Source organism: Ranitomeya variabilis, chromosome 7 (assembly GCF_051348905.1).
Source record: "Ranitomeya variabilis isolate aRanVar5 chromosome 7, aRanVar5.hap1, whole genome shotgun sequence".
NCBI lineage: Eukaryota > Metazoa > Chordata > Amphibia > Anura > Dendrobatidae > Ranitomeya > Ranitomeya variabilis.
Genome location: NC_135238.1, coordinates 449,348 through 471,197, shown reverse-complemented (window position 1 = coordinate 471,197; position 21,850 = coordinate 449,348). Strand labels below are relative to the sequence as shown.

At 45.1% G+C, this 21,850-nt stretch overlaps 1 protein-coding gene across 1 annotated transcript in view; it reads right to left on the bottom strand.

The window, feature by feature from the left end:
- Window positions 1-6,209: 6,209 nt before the first annotated feature.
- ARMC5 (armadillo repeat containing 5) overlaps window positions 6,210-21,850 on the bottom strand; it is a 45,854-nt gene continuing 30,213 nt past the window's right edge. Inside the window, exons 6-7 of the mRNA XM_077273573.1 lie at window positions 14,211-14,343; window positions 6,210-7,147 (exon numbers count right to left, since the gene is read on the bottom strand). Coding sequence (XP_077129688.1) covers window positions 6,388-7,147; window positions 14,211-14,343 — 893 coding nt within the window. The 3' untranslated portion in view covers window positions 6,210-6,387. The remainder of the gene's footprint in view (window positions 7,148-14,210; window positions 14,344-21,850) is intronic.

Here is a 21,850-nt window from a genome sequence, read left to right as displayed (position 1 = left end):
GAGGTTACAGCCCCTGGAGTAAAAGATTGTCTTGAAAGAAAGAAAAGGTATCCTAGAAGACAATGGATTGTTGTCTATTGCTAGGGCAGGAGTCTCTGGAAGTCTGTAGAAAAAAAAATAATTGGAAATTGGGTAGAAGAGGAAAGGAATAGAAAGAGTAGTTTTGAGTTGTGTATTACAAAAATATATCCTGTGAGCGGCCACCACCGTATAATGGTGGCCCAGGGCCATGTGCCTATTCTGATGGTAGCAGCCATTTTGTGGATGGGCCATGTGCTAATTCTAATAGCAGCCATTTTGTGGATGGCAAAAATGCTTATTCTGCTGGCAGCAGCCATTTTGTGGTTGGCAAATGTGTTAATGCTGGCGGTAGCCATTTTGTGGATGGCAAATGTGTTAATTCTAATAACACATGGCCCATCCATAAAATGGCTAATTCTGGTGGCAGCCATTTTGTGGATGGCAAAAAGTGTTAATGCTGGCAGCAGCCATTTTGTGGATGGCAAATGTAATTCTGGCGGCAGCCATTTTGTGGATGGCAAATGTGTTAATGGTGGCAGCAGCCATTTTGTGGATGGCAAATGTAATTCTGGCCGCAGCCATTTTGTGGTTGGCAAATGTAATTCTGGCTGCAGCCATTTTTGTGGATGGCAAATGTGCTGCTCCTGGTGGTGAACATCTCAGACTAAGGCTACACACCACATCACTAAATACTTGCTACCCAGTAATGACCACTAATGGCCAATACTATACTCCTTCGGGAAGTGAACAGGCTTTACCCATGTTTCCCGTCTCAGTGGTTTCCAATGGGGCACCGACCCTTTCTGCTATCACTCCTGTCGTGAATCCAGTTATCCTCCCACCTGGATCGCCCCCGGCACCGACCCTTTCTACTGTCACTTCCAGTTGCCAATTTAGCCGCACACCCACACGAGATGCTCCAAGCAACGGCCTCTCCTCCCAATGCTTCCGCTACAACCACACTCTCACGCAGTCTACTTAACCCTATACCCGATACCTCACAGGCTGTCTCGCAGCCAAGCGCACACCTGTATGGGATGGTGGCAACTGTAACAAGGGGGGGCTCAATCTGGGAGGGGGATACCAATAGCACAGGAAGCACAAAGGGGAGGGAATGGTGACAACCTATTTTTGAAAAAGAACTTCCTGAGGGACCCTTGTTAGTGGTGGGAAAGGGTGACATAACAACAGTGGAGACAGACGCTATTGTTAATGCTGCCAATTCTGGGTTAGAGCACAATGGAGGTGTAGCTAGAGCTATAGTGGAAGCAGGAGAGGCGATTATTCAAGCTGACAGTCAAATCATTGTTGAGTCACGTGGTCAGATAGCTGTTGGGGACATAGCGGTGACTAAAGCTGGCAATCTCCCGTGTAGAATGATCATACACACTGTGACCCCTACTTATGACCCTATTCATCCAGACGTTAGTGCTCAACAACTTCGTGCAGTAATAACTTGCATTTTAGAGTATGCGAATATTAGTGAGCAGATTGAGACCTTGACAATTCCCGCCATTGGTGTTGGCATTTTCGGTTTCCCTGTTCATGCATGTACAAGAGAAATCGTTGGAATTATAATAAACAAGTGTAGCCCCCCAAGCATTTGCTGCCTCTCTGAAGTCAGGTTAATTAGTAATGAGGACAGGACTGTTAAAGCTTTTAAGACTGCCTGCATCACCTGGACCCCACTCCATGATACTGGAGCTGCCCAAATAGAGCCCCTCAATCCAGGACTGTTACCTCCTCCTGCTCCTCATACACAAGGGATTACATCTGTACTCCCGGTGCTATCCCTACTCCTGCCTCAGGTACCACCACCAAAAGTGCCAGTGCTCATGTCTGAGGAGCCCACCCTCTACGTCAAGTATACACCCCAGCAAGTTGCTACTCTGTTCAACGAAGTTCTAGATCCAGAAAAACAGCCGATGCCTTTCTACAGAAGCATGCTTCAAATCCAAAGGAATTACTTAGCCACGTGGCAAGATCTCATTACCCTGGCAAATTTTAAAGCAGGAGATGCATATTGGCCTGTTATGGAGATCGCGTTCAATGATGCCTCACTTGCCAGTGACACTACATGGGACTCTGGTGTTCAGTTCTGCCAAGAAACTAAGACATGGGCCTCGGATGAGCTGGCTGACCTATCACTTATTGTCGCCAATGGATTCCAGATGCCTCCAAGCTGATGCAGCCATTGTACGATGACCTCAAGACGTCAGCGTTTCCACTATGTACCAAATCCGTGGAAGCTTCCTACGCTCTTAAACAGGCCATACAGTCTGCACCAGCTCTTGGAATCCCAAATTCTGATATCATCTTAAGACATCCGGTTCTTTTAATGGCTCCACACTACATAAAAGCTATTCTAGGCCAGACTCAACCTAAACACCTGTCGCTACAGTGTGATATGAGACTCCAATGTTCCCTCTTGGTCCGGATAATGTCACTCTTGTCCACTGCACCATCCTTAACCCGTCCATGCTGCTTCCTCTTTCCAGGGGGGATGTGGATGATGATGCTGATGCTCTCAGTGAAAATGCTTCTACACACTCAGAGTTGGATCATGACTGTCTTGAACAAATGCAGGAAGAAGTAGCCTCCCAGAAAAACGTGTCTGAACACCCATTCCCACATGCTGACCTGACGTTCCTCACTGATGGTTCCAGATTTGCAGATGAAACAGGAAGATTCCATACGGGATATGCCATGGTTACACATGACCAGGTCATCTCAGCCGGATCCCTACCACCACTCGTCTGCACAAGAAGCGGAACTTAAGGCTTTGACGTTGGCTTGTCAGGAAGCGACAGAAAAGGTGGTCAACATCTATACGGATTAAAGATATGCTTTCCGAGTGGCTCATGACTTCGGCACTATCTGGGCAGCCAGAGGATACCCAACGTCCAGTGGAACTCATGTAAAACATGCTGCTATCATCCAAGAACTTGTGGCCGCTCTAGATCTACCTTTGGAGGTTGCAGTGATCGAGATCAAAGCACACGGGAGATTGGATTCTCCAGAAGCAAGGGGGAACATCTTTGCTGACAAAACAGCAAAAACCTATGCTGTGGATCCATTTGGGAAAGAGAAAGCAGCGGTGTACGTGTCACAAGATACTGAAGAAGGGACTAAAGGCTCTCTTATGAGGATCATCCATCTACATCAAGACATCAGATGATGAAAAGAAGTCATGGCAAGAAGGAGGAGCTAAAAAGGATGAAGATGGAGTCTGGAGGATGAACAAAAAGGTCTGTCTACCCCGTAATCTGTACCCCTCAGTGACAGAATGGGCACACAGTATCACCCACAGAGGCAAGAATCGGATGAATGACCTGATTTGGAAGACTTATATGGCACCTGGAATCTCTACTGTCAACCAAAAATATTGCAAGTCCTGCCTTGTGTGTGCAACATGCAATCCAGCACCGCCTCAGAAAGTTACTCAAACATTTGGCTAAACCACTCAGATTGATCACATTCAAATGCCAAAAGTAGGGAAGTACGAGTATGTACTGGTAGTGACTGAGATGTTCTCAGGATGGCCAGAAGCCTATCCAGTAACCAACATGACTGCCAGAGTGACTGTTAAGAGACTGATGACTGAAGTAGTATGCAGATATGGGGTCCCAGAGGTAATTGAGAGTGACCAAAGACCCACGTTCATTGCAGCACTAAGGAACTATGGACATTGGTGGGAGCTGATTTGGGTTTACATACTCTATATCACCCCCAGAGCAGTGGGAAAGTAGAAAGATTGAATGGCACCTTGAACAATAAAATACTGAAAGCCAGTCAGGAGCTCAGACTTCCTTGGACAGACATTTTGCCCGTTGCCTTATACTCAGTCAGAAACACTCCAAGGGGTTCCACTAAACTCACACCATTCGAGATTCTTTTTGGGGGGGTCTCCAAGGTTGGGTCAATATTTTCCACAACAGCTAGCCTTAGGAAGTGATACTCTTGTAAATTATGTAATTGTTGTTACTAAAGAACTGTCAGTAACACATGTACAAGTTTTATCATCCATTCCAGGTCCAGATTCCAGTGAAGGTACCCATACTTTCCAACCTGGTGACTACGTTCTGGTAAAGAAGTTCATCAGAAAAGACATCCCTGGAGTCGAGATTTGAGGGTCCCTACCAAGTGCTCCTGAATACTCCTACTTCAGTCAGGGTTGCTGTGCGCCTCCTGATCCATCTCTCACATTATAAATTTGTTAGACAGTTAGGGACAGAGTAGGATCTGACCTGCTTGCCAAAGTCCAGCTACAAAGGGAGGTTTTCCACAAGGGAAAACTTGTCTCAAACTGGTGAAAACTCCAATTCCCCCTCCCGGGCGAGACGGTCAGATCTAGGATGTGTACATCAGGATGAGTGACATGTGTATTTAATGTAACCATGGTGATGGGAGATTGGAGAGTAATAGATCCATCAGGTAGGGAAGTCCAAAGGACACATGGGTAACGCGCTCTGATATACCTCCTCGGTATACCCATAATTGGTCACACATTCTCTGGTGTCTATATCATCCGAATTGTCATGAAGCCTCTGATGTCATAGTGACACTTAACACCGGTGGGTTAGGAAACCACGGTAGGATCAAGATAAAAAAAGGTGGTTAATAAAGTATTTAGGGGGGACTGTTGAGGAGAGCCATAAGATCAAATACTTAATTAACCTCAAGACATAAGGTAATTGAGAGAAGCAACCCATAACATGCACTGTTTAACCTTACTTAAGCTTTCTCAGATCAAAGTGAGACACTAGAGATGGCTGCCATTTCCTGTATCAGCATGCCATGTGCTGATATCCAAGATGATGCCCACCCTGATGACCTCATGGATCCACCCAGTGACGCCCACCCTGATGACCTCATGGACCAACCCACCCTGATGACCTCATGGATCCGCCCATGGACTTGCTCATTGCCCAACCCACTAACCAATGGAATACATCCAATCACTCCCATTTTAGAGCTAACCGAGCCCCCTTACAGGAGATATATAAACTTGTGTCTGACTAATAAAGGCCCCTTTTTGGAGCTGAGCCACAGATTGATCAAGGAGAGTTTACATCTGACTGTGTGTGTCATATGTTCATTTCTTTTGGTGCGCACCTGATCAATATCCATTATGCCAGGAGTAGGCAACTGAAGTGAACATTTTATTGATTGTTCAACCTAACATATTCACACAATGAGTTTTCAACCATGATGGACATAGCATTTCATGAGCAGGAGTCAGTTCCAACATCATGATGTGTTATGTCCCTCGTTTGTTGTAAAAGGGGTTAATTATGACTGGAGAAGAAAGAGCTGACACTTCAACCTCACTGAAGTATGACCTCCTGTCGTGAACAGGTAGTTACAGCAAAGATCTGCTGAGAGACCGCTATCAAGTCTAGAATTTGTACACTGAAAGGCGGAAGTACAATTCCTGAAACAAGAGCTTCCTCTGTATAAATGAATTATCTCAGATAGTCTGGAGCCAGTGGTTTGTGATGAAAATTGACATGTGCATCTATGAAATATTTATGTGAGATACATTTTCGGTGTTGTGACGTAGGCTACTTTCACACTTGCGTCATTTGGCCTCCGTCACAATGCGTTGTTTTGGGCAATAAAAGCATCCTGCAAATGTGCCAGCAGGATGCGTTTTTTCCCCATAGACTTGTATTGCCGACGGATTGCGACGTATGGCCACACGTCGCGTCCGTTGTGGACTGGTTGCGTCGGGTTTTGACAGCCCGTTGTCTGGGAAAAACGTTCAAGGGAACGTTTTTCTGTACGTTTCATCCAGATTTTAATACTGCGCATGCGCAGCAGGAAATATCGCTCTCACTCTCTTCCTCACCCAGAATTCTGAAGGAAATGTGAAAGGGCACACTTCCGTCGGGACGTCGCGCCGACGCTTTGTGAAGGGCAACTACTGACGGAAGTGTGAAAGTAGCCTAAGTGACGAACATAATGCATTCACTCAAATCACTGTAAGGCCGTCCTAACACCTCCAAGTTAATATGTCAGATGAATGATGCTATCCATGCCACATTTCTTCTCTATAGAAAGGTAAAATCGTGCTAGGAAATATAACAATATCTCCCACTTGGGACAGTGTCTGGAATTTGCCACATTTAGGCTTAATGACGCTGCTGCTTCTGTATGAAAAAAAAAAAAAGTCAATGGAGACAAGCAATGAATATAGTGCACCATTTATTCCACACCCAATATGGGCTACATTAGTAACTTTCAACTTCGTACAGAACAAGGGGCTGAGCGGTCAGGAGAATATCGCACACAGTAGGAAGGACACCGGGTGGGAGAGGAATGGGAAGATCGGACAAGGCACGGTGTGTAAGATCAAAAGGAGCGTTAGGGTCTATCATGAACAAGATTTGCCAGTAGTTGGGAAAGCCGCTGCTTGTGTTGCGCTCTCTCATACAATTGAAGAAGAATGTGCGACTTCTTTGGTGGGGAGTGAGGCCCTCTCAGAAGGTAAGAGCAGCAGTCTCTTCTGAGCTGAGCACTTTCATAGGTCTCGGCAAAGCTGTAAACATAGGGCAGACTCTCCAGGCTCAGACTGTCTCGTACAGCTTTCTCCAGAACTCTCTGTAGACCCGGTAAAAGAAATCTACCAGCAGCAGCCAAGGTGGACACTAGTGGAGACTGGGCAAGCTCTTCTCCAGACACCAGCCTCAGTTCCTGCAGGGTAGGACACAGGGCGTCTTGGGCGCAGCCATGCAGGTAATGGAGTAGGGGTAAGAAGGCACAGGCTGGCACCTCACAAACACGGACCTCATGCTGCTGGGACTCAGCATAGCCACCTTGCAGCATAGCTCTGAACACATCACTTTCTTTAGAAATCTTCTCTCGATTACCAGCTATACAGTCTCCTCCATCTAGCACAAATACCAGATTGCCCTGGCCCTGAGCGAGGAGTTCCAAGTAAGAGCATTTGGAGGAAATTAATGAAGGAGATTTACCAGGGGCCAAATAATCTTCACTGTTTACTAAAGCGGATAGGCATTCTGAGGCATGGAAGAAATAAGCTGGATCCTCAGAAGTCATCAGTGTTTCCAATACCAACTGAAGAGCTCCAGAAATCAGCTGCTGCCGATGCAAAGAGTGTTTCCTAAAATGGAAATAAAACGAGGGGTGAAAAACAAATCGCAAAAGTCTCAAAAACATGCACAAAATGCCGCTGAACACACAGTAAAGGCAAACACCACCACCAAGAAACCAGAGCTACAAGATATACACCATGTGTGAACAGCACACATTTGGGAACTCCAAATGGCCACTAAACAGTTAATCAGGGAAAAAAAAAAAAAAACAGATTTCCAGCATGGACTTCAGCAACGTCTTAGTCTATGACCCCCATCTAAGGGTACCGTCACACATTGAAATTTTCATCGCTGCGACGGCACGATTCGTGACGTCGCAGCGTCGTATGATCATCGCTCCAGCGTCGTAGACTGCGGTCACACGTTGCAATCACGGCGCTGGAGCGATGCCGAAGTCCCCGGGTAACCAGGGTAAACATCGGGTAACTAAGCGCAGGGCCGCGCTTAGTAACCCGATGTTTACCCTGGTTACCAGCGTAAACGTAAAAAAACAAACCGTACATACTCACCCGTCGGTGTCCTTCAGGTCCCTTGCCGTCTGCTTCCTGCTCTGAGTGCAGCCGTACAGTGAGAGCAGAGCGCAGCACCGCTGTGATCTGCTCTCACTTTCCGGCCGGCACTCAGAGCAGGAAGCAGACGGCAAGGGACCTGAAGGACACCGACGGGTGAGTATGTACGGTTTGTTTTTTTACGTTTACGCTGGTAACCAGGGTAAACATCGGGTTACTAAGCGCGGCCCTGCGCTTAGTTACCCGATGTTTACCCTGGTTACAAGCGAAGACATCGCTGGATCGCTGTCACACACAACGATCCAGCGATGTCAGCGGGTGATCAAGCGACGAAAGAAAGTTCCAAACGATCTGCTACGACGTACGATTCTCAGCAGGGTGTCTGATCGCAGTAGCGTGTCAGACACAGCGATATCGTAACGATATCGCTAGAACGTCACGAATCGTACCGTCGTAGCGATGGAAATTTCAATGTGTGACGGTACCCTAAGACTTCTGTACCCCTCCAAGCCGTTCTCAACACTGCTGCCAGATTAAGCCACCTTTCATCTTATTACTCCTCTGCTATTCCCTCACCACTACCCAGAGAATCGAGTTCACCTAACATAGCAAAGTTGTCCAGAACCTGTTCCCTCCATACATCTGTCCTAATCACATTACCACCCCTCATTGTCGCTAGTATATAACCGGTTCTGTGCATACATCTCTGCCCTAATCTCCCGATATCCCCACAAATAATCTCCAGTATATAACCTGTCCTCTCCATACATATCTGCCCTAATCTCCTGATATCCCCACAAATAATCTCCAGTATATAACCTGTCCTCTCCATACATATCTGTCCTAATCTCCTGATACCTCCCACACATAATCTCCAGTATATATCTGTTCTCTCCATACATCTCTGCCCTAATCTCCTGATACCTCCCCATATAATCTCCAGTATATAACCTGTCCTCCCCATACATCTCTGCCCTAACCTCCTGATACCTCCCCATATAATCTCCAGTATATAACCTGTCCTCTCCATACATATCTGCCCTAATCTCCTGATACCTCCCACACATAATCTCCAGTATATATCTGTTCTCTCCATACATCTCTGCCCTAATCTCCTGATACCTCCCCATATAATCTCCAGTATATAACCTGTCCTCTCCATACATATCTGCCCTAATCTCCTGATACCTCCCACACATAATCTCCAGTATATAACCTGTTCTCTCCATACATCTCTGCCCTAATCTCCTGATACCTCCCCATATAATCTCCAGTATATAACCTGTCCTCTCCATACATATCTGCCCTAATCTCCTGATACCTCCCACACATAATCTCCAGTATATAACCTGTTCTCTCCATACATCTCTGCCCTAATCTCCTGATACCTCCCCACATAATCTCCAGTATATAACCTGTTCTCTCCATACATCTCTGCCCTAATCTCCTGATATCCCCACACATAATCTCCAGTATATAACCTGTTCTCTCCATACATCTCTGCCCTAATCTCCTGATACCTCCCCATATAATCTCCAGTATATAACCTGTCCTCTCCATACATCTCTACCATAATCTCCTGATATCTCCCCACACAATTTCCAGTATATAACCTGTCCTCTCCATACATCTCTACCATAATCTCCTGATATCTCCCCACACACAATCTCCAGTATATAACCTGTCCTCTCCATACATCTCTGCCCTAATCTCCTGATACCTCCCCACACATAATCTCTAGTATATAACCTGTCCTCCCCATACATCTCTGCCCTAATCTCCTGATACCTCCCCACACAATCTCTGGTGTAAAAACTGTCCTCTCCATACATCTCTGCCCTAATCTCCTGATACCTCCCCATACATAATCTCCAGTATATATCCTGTCCTCCCCATAAATCTCTGCCCTAATCTCCTGATATCTCCAGTATATAACCTATCCTCTCCATACATATCTGCCCTAATCTCCTGATACCTCCCCACACAATCTCTGGTGTAAAACCTGTCCTCTCCATACATCTCTGCCCTAATCTCCTGATACCTCCCCATACATAATCTCCAGTATATATCCTGTTCTCTCCATACATCTCTGACCTAATCTCCTGATATCCCCACAAATAATCTCCAGTATATAACCTGTCCTCTCCATACATCTCTGCTCTAATCTCCTGATACCTCCCCACACATAATCTCCAGTATATAACCTGTCCTCCCCATACATCTCTGCCCTAATCTCCTGATACCTCTCACACATAATCACCAGTATATAACTTGTCCTCTCCATACATCTCTGCCCTAATCTCCTGATACCTCTCACACAATCTCCAGTGTATAACCTGTCCCTCTCCATACATCTCTGTCCTAATCTCCTGATACCTCTCACACATAATCACCAGTATATAACTTGTCCTCTCCATACATCTCTGCCCTAATCTCCTGATACCTCTCACACATAATCTCCAGTATATATCCTGTCCTCCCCATAAATCTCTGCCCTAATCTCCTGATATCTCCAGTATATAACCTGTCCTCTCCATACATCTCTGCCCTAATCTCCTGATACCTCCCCACATATAATCCCCAGTATATAACCTGTCCTCCCCATACATCTCTGCTCTAATCTCCTGATACCTCCCCACACATAATCTCCAGTATATAACCTGTGCTCTCCATACATCTCTGCCCTAATCTCCTGATACCTCCCCACACATAATCTCCAGTATATAACCTGTGCTCTCCATACATCTCTGTCCTAATCTCCTGATACCTCTCACACAATCTCCAGTGTATAACCTGTCCCTCTCCATACATCTCTGCCCTAATCTCCTGATACCTCTCACACATAATCACCAGTATATAACTTGTCCTCTCCATACATCTCTGCCCTAATCTCCTGATACCTCTCACACATAATCACCAGTATATAACTTGTCCTCTCCATACATCTCTGTCCTAATCTCCTGATACCTCCCCACACATAATCTCCAGTATATAACCTGTCCTCCCCATACATCTCTGCCCTAATCTCCTGATACCTCTCACACATAATCACCAGTATATAACTTGTCCTCTCCATACATCTCTGCCCTAATCTCCAGATGACTCCCACACATAATCTCCAGTATATATCCTGTCCTCCCCATACATCTCTGCCCTAATCTCCTGATACCTCTCACACATAATCTTTAGTATATAACCTGTCCTCCCCATACATCTCTGCCCTAATCTCCTGATACCTCTCACACATAATCACCAGTATATAACTTGTCCTCTCCATACATCTCTGCCCTAATCTCCTGATACCTCTCACACATAATCTCCAGTATATAACCTGTCCTCTCCATACATCTCTGCCCTAATCTCCTGATACCTCCCCACATAATCTCCAGTTTATAACCTGTGCTCTCCATACATCTCTGTCCTAATCTCCTGATACCTCCCCACACATAATCTCCAGTATATAACCTGTCCTCTCCATACATCTCTGTCCTAATCTCCTGATACCTCCCCACACATAATCTCCAGTATATAACCTGTCCTCCCCATACATCTCTGCCCTAATCTCCTGATACCTCTCACACATAATCACCAGTATATAACTTGTCCTCTCCATACATCTCTGCCCTAATCTCCTGATACCTCTCACACATAATCACCAGTATATAACTTGTCCTCTCCATACATCTCTGTCCTAATCTCCTGATACCTCCCCACACATAATCTCCAGTATATAACCTGTCCTCCCCATACATCTCTGCCCTAATCTCCTGATACCTCTCACACATAATCACCAGTATATAACTTGTCCTCTCCATACATCTCTGCCCTAATCTCCTGATACCTCTCACACATAATCTCCAGTATATAACCTGTCCTCCCCATACATCTCTGCCCTAATCTCCTGATACCTCTCACACATAATCACCAGTATATAACTTGTCCTCTCCATACATCTCTGCCCTAATCTCCTGATACCTCTCACACATAATCTCCAGTATATAACCTGTCCTCTCCATACATCTCTGCCCTAATCTCCTGATACCTCTCACACAATCTCCAGTGTATAACCTGTCCCTCTCCATACATCTCTGCCCTAATCTCCTGATACCTCTCACACATAATCACCAGTATATAACTTGTCCTCTCCATACATCTCTGCCCTAATCTCCTGATACCTCTCACACATAATCTCCAGTATATAACCTGTCCTCTCCATACATCTCTGCCCTAATCTCCTGATACCTCTCACACAATCTCCAGTGTATAACCTGTCCCTCTCCATACATCTCTGCCCTAATCTCCTGATACCTCCCCACATAATCTCCAGTATATATCCTGTCCTCCCCATAAATCTCTGCCCTAATCTCCTGATATCTCCAGTATATACCCTGTCCTCTCCATACATCTCTGCCCTAATCTCCTGATACCTCTCACACATAATCTCCAGTATATAACCTGTCCTCTCCATACATCTCTGCCCTAATCTCCTGATACCTCCCCACATATAATCTCCAGTATATAACCTGTCCCTCTCCATACATCTCTGCCCTAATACCACCCCACATAATCTCTCCAGTACAAGTCCTGTCCTCTGGATACATACAATACCACAGACAGTCTATCACAGTTAAAAGCAACCCAAGATCCCATCTCTCAGGAAAGCCTACACCCTCCAATTACCTTGACGAACCCTTTTTGTCAATGCATATTGCACGTCTTGAGAACAGGGTCCTCCTCTCTAACAGGTGGGTGTGCCATAAATATACAAGATGGGAACAACTCATTGAATAGGAAATTGGGAGATGAGAGTGGGAAAAAGGAATAAGTCCTACGATTATTGTATAACCGTCAGGAGGAGACATGTCCCATCCTTCCTTCTCCTGACATCTAATCACTGGGCTCAGTAGACGTTCCTCACGATACGAGGCACATCACTACTGTACTACTATCATAGCTGGACGGTCAGGAGGACCCACAGATAGACCTGTCCTGATCTGAATGACCAGACATCTGTAGAGGACAAGCCGTGCTGTGGAGCTAACTGGACTTCTCACACCTCAGAGTCTAAAAACTACTCTCTAATGGTCCCTTCACCCCCGGAGCTTTTCTCGGTTTTGCATTTTCGTTTTTCGCTCCCCTCCTTCCCAGAGCCATAACTTTTTTATTTTTCCGTCAATATGGCCATGTGAGGGCTTGTTTTTTGCGGGACAAGTTGTACTTTTGAACGACACCATTGGTTTTACCATGTCATGTACTAGAAAACGGGATAAAATTCCAAGTGCGGTGAAATTGCAAAAAAATTGCAATCCCACATTTGCTTTTTGTTTGGCTTTTTTGCTAGGTTCACAAAATGCTAAAACCAACCGGCCATTATGATTCTCCAGGTCATTACGAGTTCATAGACACCAAACATGTCTAGGTTCTTTTTTATCTAAGTGGTGAGAAAAAAAAATTCCAAACTTTGCTAATAAAAAAATTGCGCACTTTTCCGTTACCAGTAGCGTCTCCATTTTCCGTGATCTGGGGTTGGGTGAGGGCTTATTTTGTGGGTGCAGAACTGACGTTTTTAATGATACCATTTTGGTGGAGATACATTGTTTTGATTGCCCGTTATTGCATTTTAATTCAATGTTGCAGCAACCAGAAAAACGTAATTCTGGCGTTTTGAATTTTTTTGTCGCTACGCCGTTTAACAATCAGGTTAATTCTTTTTTTATTGATAGATCGGGCAATTCTGAACGCGGCGATACCGAATATGTGTATGTTTGATATTATTTTTGATTTATTTTGAATGGGACGACAGGGGAGTGATTTAAACTTTTATATTTTTTTATCATTTACATATTTTTAAAAACTTTTTTTTTTGTTTTGTTACTTTTGCCATGCTTCAATAGTCTCCATGGGAGGCTAGAAGTTGCCATAACTCGATTGCCTCTGCTACATAGAGGCGATGCTCATAGCAATCCTGCATCAACAACCACAAAGGTCTCAAGGAGACCTCTGGTTGTCATGCCGACACGCCGCTGACCCCCGATCACGTGACGGGGGTCAGTGGTGCGCGCATTTCCGGACAGAAGCGCCTGTTAAATGCACCTGTCAGAGTTTGAGAGTGGCATTTAACTAGTTAAAAGGTGCGGGTGGATCGCGATTCCGCCCGGGCCTATTGCGGGCACATGTCAGCTGACAAGTCCCGGCTTTGATGCGGGCTCACCGCCGGAGCCCACATCAAAGCGGGGTTCTGCCATCGGACATGCTATCCCCCTATCACATGGACATGGGCACATATGTTACGTCTTGCTCCTATACATGAAGACGACCGCTTTGCTTTATGCCCTCCCTATTGTGTCCACTTACCCAAAGTCTCCTCACACATTCTGTGTAATGTACAAGTGTGAGGTGGGCAGGAACCCCAAGTACAGACCAAAGAGGTGCTGCAGGGTCGGATCAGTATGTGACAATGAAAAGGCTTATATTCAACACTATGAATCCACTCACACAAAACAGTTTAATAGGGCCTGTGAGACCCCAGGAAAACGCTGCGACAGAGACCCCGACCTCTTACCTGTAAATAAAGGGCAGACAAAGAGCGCACTGCTGTCTCTCGCTCGGGGATCCAGATGCCAACATGTGGGTAATTATCCCAACACCAAACGGTGACTCAGCCTGAATACGAAGATTACGGAGGAGCACATGGCCTGCAGAGAAGGAAAGTGTCAACTTAAGAAAGACTCCAGAGATACACTTCTGTGAAAAAGTATTTGCCCCCTTCCTGATCTCCTATTAGTTTGCATGTTTGTCACACGTAAATGTTTCAGATCATGAAACAAATGTAAATATTAGACAAAGATAACACAAGTAATCACAAAATGCAGTTTATAAATGAAGGTCTTCATTATTAAGGGAAAAAGAAATCCAAACCTACAGGGTCATGTGTGAAAAAGTGATTGCCCCTCCCCTTAAAACAAATTCATTGTGGTTTCTCACATTTTTGGGAAGCAGAGGTTAAATCCACTAGCCACACCCAGGCCTGATTACGGTCACAGCTGTTCTCAATCAATAAATCACTTAAATAGAACCTGCCTGACAAAAGTGAAGTAGACTAAAAGATCCTCAAAAGCTAGACATCATACCAAGGGCCAAAGAAGTTATGAAACAACCGAGAAAAATTAATTGAGATCCATCAGTCTGGAAAAGGATATAAAGCCATTTGTCAAGCTTTGGGACTCCAGCGATCCACAATCAAAGCCATTATCGACCAATGGCGAAAACACAACACAGTGGTTGACTTTCCCAGGAGTGGCCGGCCAAACAAAATTACCTCAAGAGAGCCGTGACTACTCATCCAAGAGGTCACAAAAGCCCCTACAACAAAGAAGTGCAGGCCTCCCTTGCCTCGGTTAAGGTCTGTGCTCATGACTCCACCATGAGAAATACTGGGCAAAAATGGCTGCACATCAGAGTTGCGAGACGAAAACCACTGCTGAACAATAAGAACAAAAGCTCATCTCAGTTTTGCCACAAAGCATCTTGATGATCCCCAAGACTTTTGGGAGATTACTCTATGGACTGACAAGGCAAAAGGTAAACTTTTTGTAAGATGTATGTCCCATTACATCTGGTGTAGATGTAACAGCATTTCAGAAAAGGACCATCATACCAACAGTAAAATATGGTGGTGGTAGTGTCATGGTCTGGGGCTGTTTTGCTGCTTCAGGACCTGGAAGACTTGCTGTGGTAAATGGAAACATGAATTCCGTCTACCAAAAAATCCTGAAGGAGAATGTCCGGTCATCTGTTCGTGACCAAGCTGAAGCGCACTTGGTTTATGCAGAAGAACAATGATCCAAAAACACACCAGCAAATCCACCATGGTTCAAGAAAAAACAAAATTAAGACTTTGGAGTGGCTTAGTCAAAGTTAATCCGATTGAGATGCGGTGGCATTACCTTAAAAAAAGCTCAGAAACCCTCCAATGTGGCTGAATTACAACAATTTTGCAAATATGTGCGGCCAAAATTCCTCCAGAGTGTTGTAAGACTCATTGCCAGTTATCACTAACGCTTGATTGCAGTTGTTGCTACTAAGTGTAGCCCAGCTATTAGGTTTAGAGGGCAATCAATTTTCCACACAGGGTCCTGTAAGTTTGGATTTTTTCCCTTAACCCCTTCCTGACATCAGACGTACTATCCCGTCGAGGTGGGGTGGGCCCGTATGACCACCGACGGGATAGTACGTCATACGCGATCGGCCGCGCTCACGGGGGGAGCGCGGCCGATTGCGGCCGGGTGTCAGCTGCATATCGCAGCTGACATCCGGCACTATGTGCCAGGAGCGGTCACGGACCGCCCCCGGCACATTAACACCCGGCACACCACCATCAAACATGATCGCGGTGTACCGGCGGTATAGGGAAGCATCGCGCAGGGAGGGGGCTCCCTGCGGGCTTCCCTGAGACCCCCGGAGCAACGCGATGTGATCGCGTTGCTCCGAGGGTCTCCTACCTCCCTCCTCGCCGCAGGTCCCGGATCCAAGATGGCCGCGGCATCCGGGTCCTGCAGGGAGGGAGGTGGCTTACCGAGTGCCTGCTCAGAGCAGACACTTGGTAAGCCTGCAGCCCTGCACAGCAGATCGTCGATCTGACAGAGTGCTGTGCACACTGTCAGATCAATGATCTGTAATGTCCCCCCCCGGGACAAAGTAAAAAAGTTTAAAAAAAATTCCCCACATGTGTGTAAAAAAAAAAAAAAAAAAAAAATATCCTAAATAAAGAAAAAAAATATATATTATTCCCATAAATACATTTCTTTAGCTAAATAAAATAAAAAAAAACAATAAAAGTACACACATTTAGTATCGCCGCGTCCGTAACGACCCAACCTATAATACTGCCCCACTAGTTAACCCCTTCAGTAAACACCGTAAGAAAAAAAAAAAAAAAAACGGGGCAAAAAACGCTTTATTATCATACCGCCGAACAAAAAGTGGAATAACACGCGATCAAAAAGACGAATATAAATAACCATGGTACCGCTGAAAACGTCATCTTGTCCTGCAAAAAACGAGCCGCAATACAGCATCATCAGCAAAAAAATAAAAGTTATAGTCCTGAGAATAAAGCGATACCAAAATAATTATTTTTTCTATAAAATAGTTTTTATCGTATAAAAGCGCCAAAACATAAAAAAAATGATATAAATGAGATATCGTTGTAATCGTACTGACCCGACGAATAAAACTGCTTTATCAATTTTACCAAACGCGGAACGGTATAAACGCCTCCCCCAAAAGAAATTCATGAATAGCTGGTTTTTGATCACTCTGCCTCACAAAAATCGGAATAAAAAGCGATCAAAAAATGCCACGTGTCCAAAAATGTTACCAATAAAAACGTCAACTCGTCCCGCAAAAAACAAGATCTCACATGACTCTGTGGACTCAAATATGGAAAAATTACAGCTCTCAAAATGTGGTAACGCAAAAAATATTTTTTGCAATGAAAAGCGTCTTTCAGTGTGTGACGGCTGCCAATCATAAAAATCCGCTAAAAAACCCGCTATGAAAGTACATCAAACCCCCCTTCATCACCCCCTTAGTTTGGGAAAAATAAAAAAATTAAAAAATGTATTTATTTCCATTTTCCCATTAGGGTTAGGGTTAGGGCTAGAGTTAGGACTAGAGTTAGGACTAGAGTTAGGGCTAGGGTTAGGGCTAGGGTTAGGGCTAGGGTTAGGGCTAGGGTTAGGACTAGGGTTAGGGCTAGGGTTAGAGTTGGGGCTAGGGTTAGGGTTAGAGTTGGGGCAAGGGTTAGGGCTAGGGTTAGGGCTAGTGTTACGGCTAGTGATAGGGCTAGGGTTATTGCTAGGGTTAGGGCTAGGGTTAGGGTTGGGGCTAGGGTTGGGGCTACAGTTAGGGTTGGGGCTAGGGTTGGGGCTACAGTTAGGGTTGGGGCTAAAGATAGGGTTAGGGTTTGGATTACATTTACGGTTGTGAATAGGGTTGGGTGTGTCTGGGTTAGAGGAGTGGTTAGGGTTACTGTTGGGATTAGGGTAAGGGGTGTGTTTGGATTAGGGTTTGTTATAATTGGGGGGTTTCCACTGTTTAGGCACATCAGGGGCTCTCCAAACGGGACATGGCATCCGATCTGAATTCCAGCCAATTCTGCGTTGAAAAAGGAAAACAGTGCTCCTTCCCTTCAGAGCTCTCCCGTGTGCCCAAACAGGGGTTTACCCCAACATATGGGGTATCGGCGTACTCAGGACAAATTGGACATCATCTTTTGGGGTCCAATTTCTCCTGCTACCCTTGGGAAAATACAAAACTGGGGGCCAAAAAATAAGTTTTGTGGGAAAAAAAAGATTTTTTATTTTCACGGCTCTGCGTTGTAAACTGTAGTGAAACACTTGGGGGTTCAAAGTTCTCACAACACATCTAGATAAGTTCCTTGGGGGGTCTAGTTTCCGATATGGAGTCACTTGTGGGGGGTTTGTACTGTTTGGGTACATCAGGGGCTCTGCAAATGCAACGTGACGCTTGCAGACCAATCCATTTAAGTCTGCATTCCAAATGGCGCTCCTTCCCTTCCGAGCTCTGTCATGCGCCCAAACAGTGGTTCCCCCCCACATATGGGGTATCAGCGTACTCAGGACAAATTGGACAACAACTTTTGGGGTCCAATTTATCCTGATACCCTTGTGAAAATACAAAACTGGGGGCTAAAAAATCATTTTTGTGAAAAAAAAAAAGAATTTTTATTTTCACGGCTCTGCGTTATAAATTGTAGTGAAACACTTGGGGGTTCAAAGCTCTCAAAACACATCTAGATAAGTTCCTTAGAGGGTCTACTTTCCAAAATGGTGTCACTTGTGGGGGTTTTTAATGTTTAGGCACATCAGGGGCTCTCCAAACGCAACATGGCATCCCATCTTAATTCCAGTCAATTTTGCATTGAAAAGTAAAATAGCGCTCCTTCCCTTCCGAGCTCTGCTATGCGCCCAAACAGTGGTTTACCCCCACATATGGGGTATAGTCGTACTCAGGACAAATTGCACAACAACTTTTGTGGTCTAATTTCTTCTCTTACCCTTGGGGAAATAAAAAAATGGGTGCGAAAAGATCATTTTTGTGAAAAAATATGATTTTTTATTTTTACGGCTCTGCATTATAAACTTCTGTGAAGCACTTGTTGGGTCAAAGTGCTCAACACACATCTAGATAAGTTCCTTAAGGGGTCTACTTTCCAAAATGGTGTCACTTGTGGGGGGTTTCAATGTTTAGGCACATCAGGGGCTCTCCAAACGCAACATGGCGTTCCATCTCAATTCCAGTCAATTTTGCATTGAAAAGTCAAATGGCGCTCCTTCCCTTCCGAGCTCTGCCCTGCGCCCAAACAGTGGTTTACACCCACATATGGGGTATCAGCGTACTCAGGACAAATTGTACAACAAATTTTGGGGTCTATTTTCTCCTGTTACCCTTGGTAAAATAAAACAAATTGGAGCTGAAATAAATTTTGTGTGAAAAAAAGTTAAATGTTCATTTTTATTTAAACATTCCAAAAATTCCTGTGAAACACCTAAAGGGTTAATAAACTTCTTGAAAGTGGTTTTGAGTACCTTGAGGGGTGCAGTTTTTAGAATGGTGTCACACTTGGGTATTTTCTATCATATAGACCCCTCAAAATGACTTCAAATGAGATGTGGTCCCTAAAAAAAAATGGTGTTGTAAAAATGAGAAATTGCTGGTCAACTTTTAACCCTTATAACTCCGTCACAAAAAAAAATTTTGGTTCCAAAATTGTGCTGATGTAAAGTAGACATGTGGGAAATGTTACTTATTAAGTATTTTGTGTGACATATGTCTGTGATTTAAGGGCATAAAAATTCAAAGTTGGAAAATTGCGAAATTTTCAAAATTTTCGCCAAATATTCGTTTTTTTCACAAATAAACGCAAGTTATATCGAAGAAATTTTACCACTATCATGAAGTACAATATGTCACGAGAAAACAATGTCAGAATCGCCAAGATACGTTGAAGCGTTCCAGAGTTATAACCTCATAAAGGGACAGTGGTCAGAATTGTAAAAATTGGCCCGGTCATTAACGTGCAAACCACCCTTGGGGGTGAAGGGGTTAATAATGAAGACCTGCAATTAAAAACTGCATTTTGTGTTATCTTTGTCTAATATTTACATTTGTTTGGTGATCTGAAACATTTAAGTGCGACAAACATGCAAAAGAAAAAGAAATAATGTAGTGGGCAAACTCACAGACACAACTGTATATGATAAGCTTTGGTATGTAGCCACCACAAGGGGGAGCTCTCTGTATACAGAGATACATGATAAGATCTTGTCTGTCTGCAGCCACCACTAGGGGGAGCTCCCTGTATACAGAGATACATGATAAGATCCTGTCTGCAGTCACCACTAGGAGGAGCTCCCTGTATACAGAGATACATGATAAGATCCTGTCTGCAGCCACCAATAGGGGGAGCTCCCTGTATACAGAGATACATGATAAGATCCTCTCTGCAGTCACCACTAGGGGGAGCTCCCTGTATACAGAGATACATGATAAGATCCTGTCTGCAGTCACCAATAGGGGAGCTTCCTGTATACAGAGATACATGATAAGATCCTGTCTGCAGCCACCACTAGGGGGAGCTCCCTGTATACAGAGATACATGATAAAATCCTGTCTGCAGCCACCACTAGGGGGAGCTCCCTGTATACAGAGATACATGATAAGATCTTGTCTGTCTGCAGCCACCACTTGGAGGAGCTCCCTGTATACAGAGATACATGATAAGATCCTGTCTGCAGTCACCACTAGGGGGAGCTCCCTGTATACAGAGATACATGATAAGATCCTGTCTGCAGCCACCACTAGGGGGAGCTCCCTGTATACAGAGATACATGATAAGATCATGTCTGCAGCCACCACTAGGGGGAGCTCCCTGTATACAGAGATACATGATAAGATCCTGTCTGCAGTCACCACTAGGGGGAGCTCCCTGTATACAGAGATACATGATAAAATCCTGTCTGCAGCCACCACTAGGGGGAGCTCCCTGTATACAGAGATACATGATAAAATCTTGTCTGCAGCCACCACTAGGGGGAGCTCCCTGTATACAGAGATACATGATAAAATCCTGTCTGCAGCCACCACTAGGGGGAGCTCCCTGTATACAGAGATACATGATAAGATCCTGTCTGCAGTCACCACTAGGGGAAGCTCCATGATAAGATCCTGTCTGCAGTCACCACTAGGGGGAGCTCCCTGTATACAGAGATACATGATAAGATCTTGTCTGCAGTCACCACTAGGGGGAGCTCCCTGTATACAGAGATACATAATAAGATCCTGTCTGCAGCCACCACTAGGGGGAGCTCCCTGAATACAGAGAAACATGAGGAGATCCTGTCTGCAGTCACCACTAGGGGGAGCTCCCTGTATACAGAGACACATGATAAGATCCTGTCTGCAGCCACCACTAGGGGGAGCTCCTTGTATACAGATACACGATAAGATCCTGTCTGCAGCCACCACTAGGGGGAGCTCTCTATATACAGAGATACATGATAAGATCCTGTCTGCAGCCACCACTAGGGGGAGCTCCCTGTATGCAGAGATACATGATAAGATCCTGTCTGCAGTCACCACTAGGGGGAGCTCCCTGTATACAGAGATACATGATAAGATCCTGTCTGCAGCCACCACTAGGGGGAGCTCCCTGAATACAGAGATACATGAGGAGATCCTGTCTGCAGTCACCACTAGGGGGAGCTCCCTGTATACAGAGATACATGATAAGATCCTGTCTGCAGTCACCACTAGGGGGAGCTCCCTGTAAACAGAGATACATGATAACATCCTGTCTGCAGACACCACTAGGAGGAGCTCCCTGTATACAGAGATACATGATAAGATTCTGTCTGCAGTCACCACTAGGGGGAGCTCCCTGTATACAGAGATACATGATAAGATCTTGTCTGCAGCCACCACTAGGGGAGCTCCCTGTATACAGAGATACATGATAAGATCCTGTCTGCAGCCACCACTAGGGGGAGCTCCCTGTATACAGAGATACATGATAAGATCCTGTCTGCAGCCACCACTAGGGGGAGCTCCCTGTATACAGAGATACATGATAAGATCCTGTCTGCAGCCACCACTAGGGGGAGCTCCCTGTATACAGAG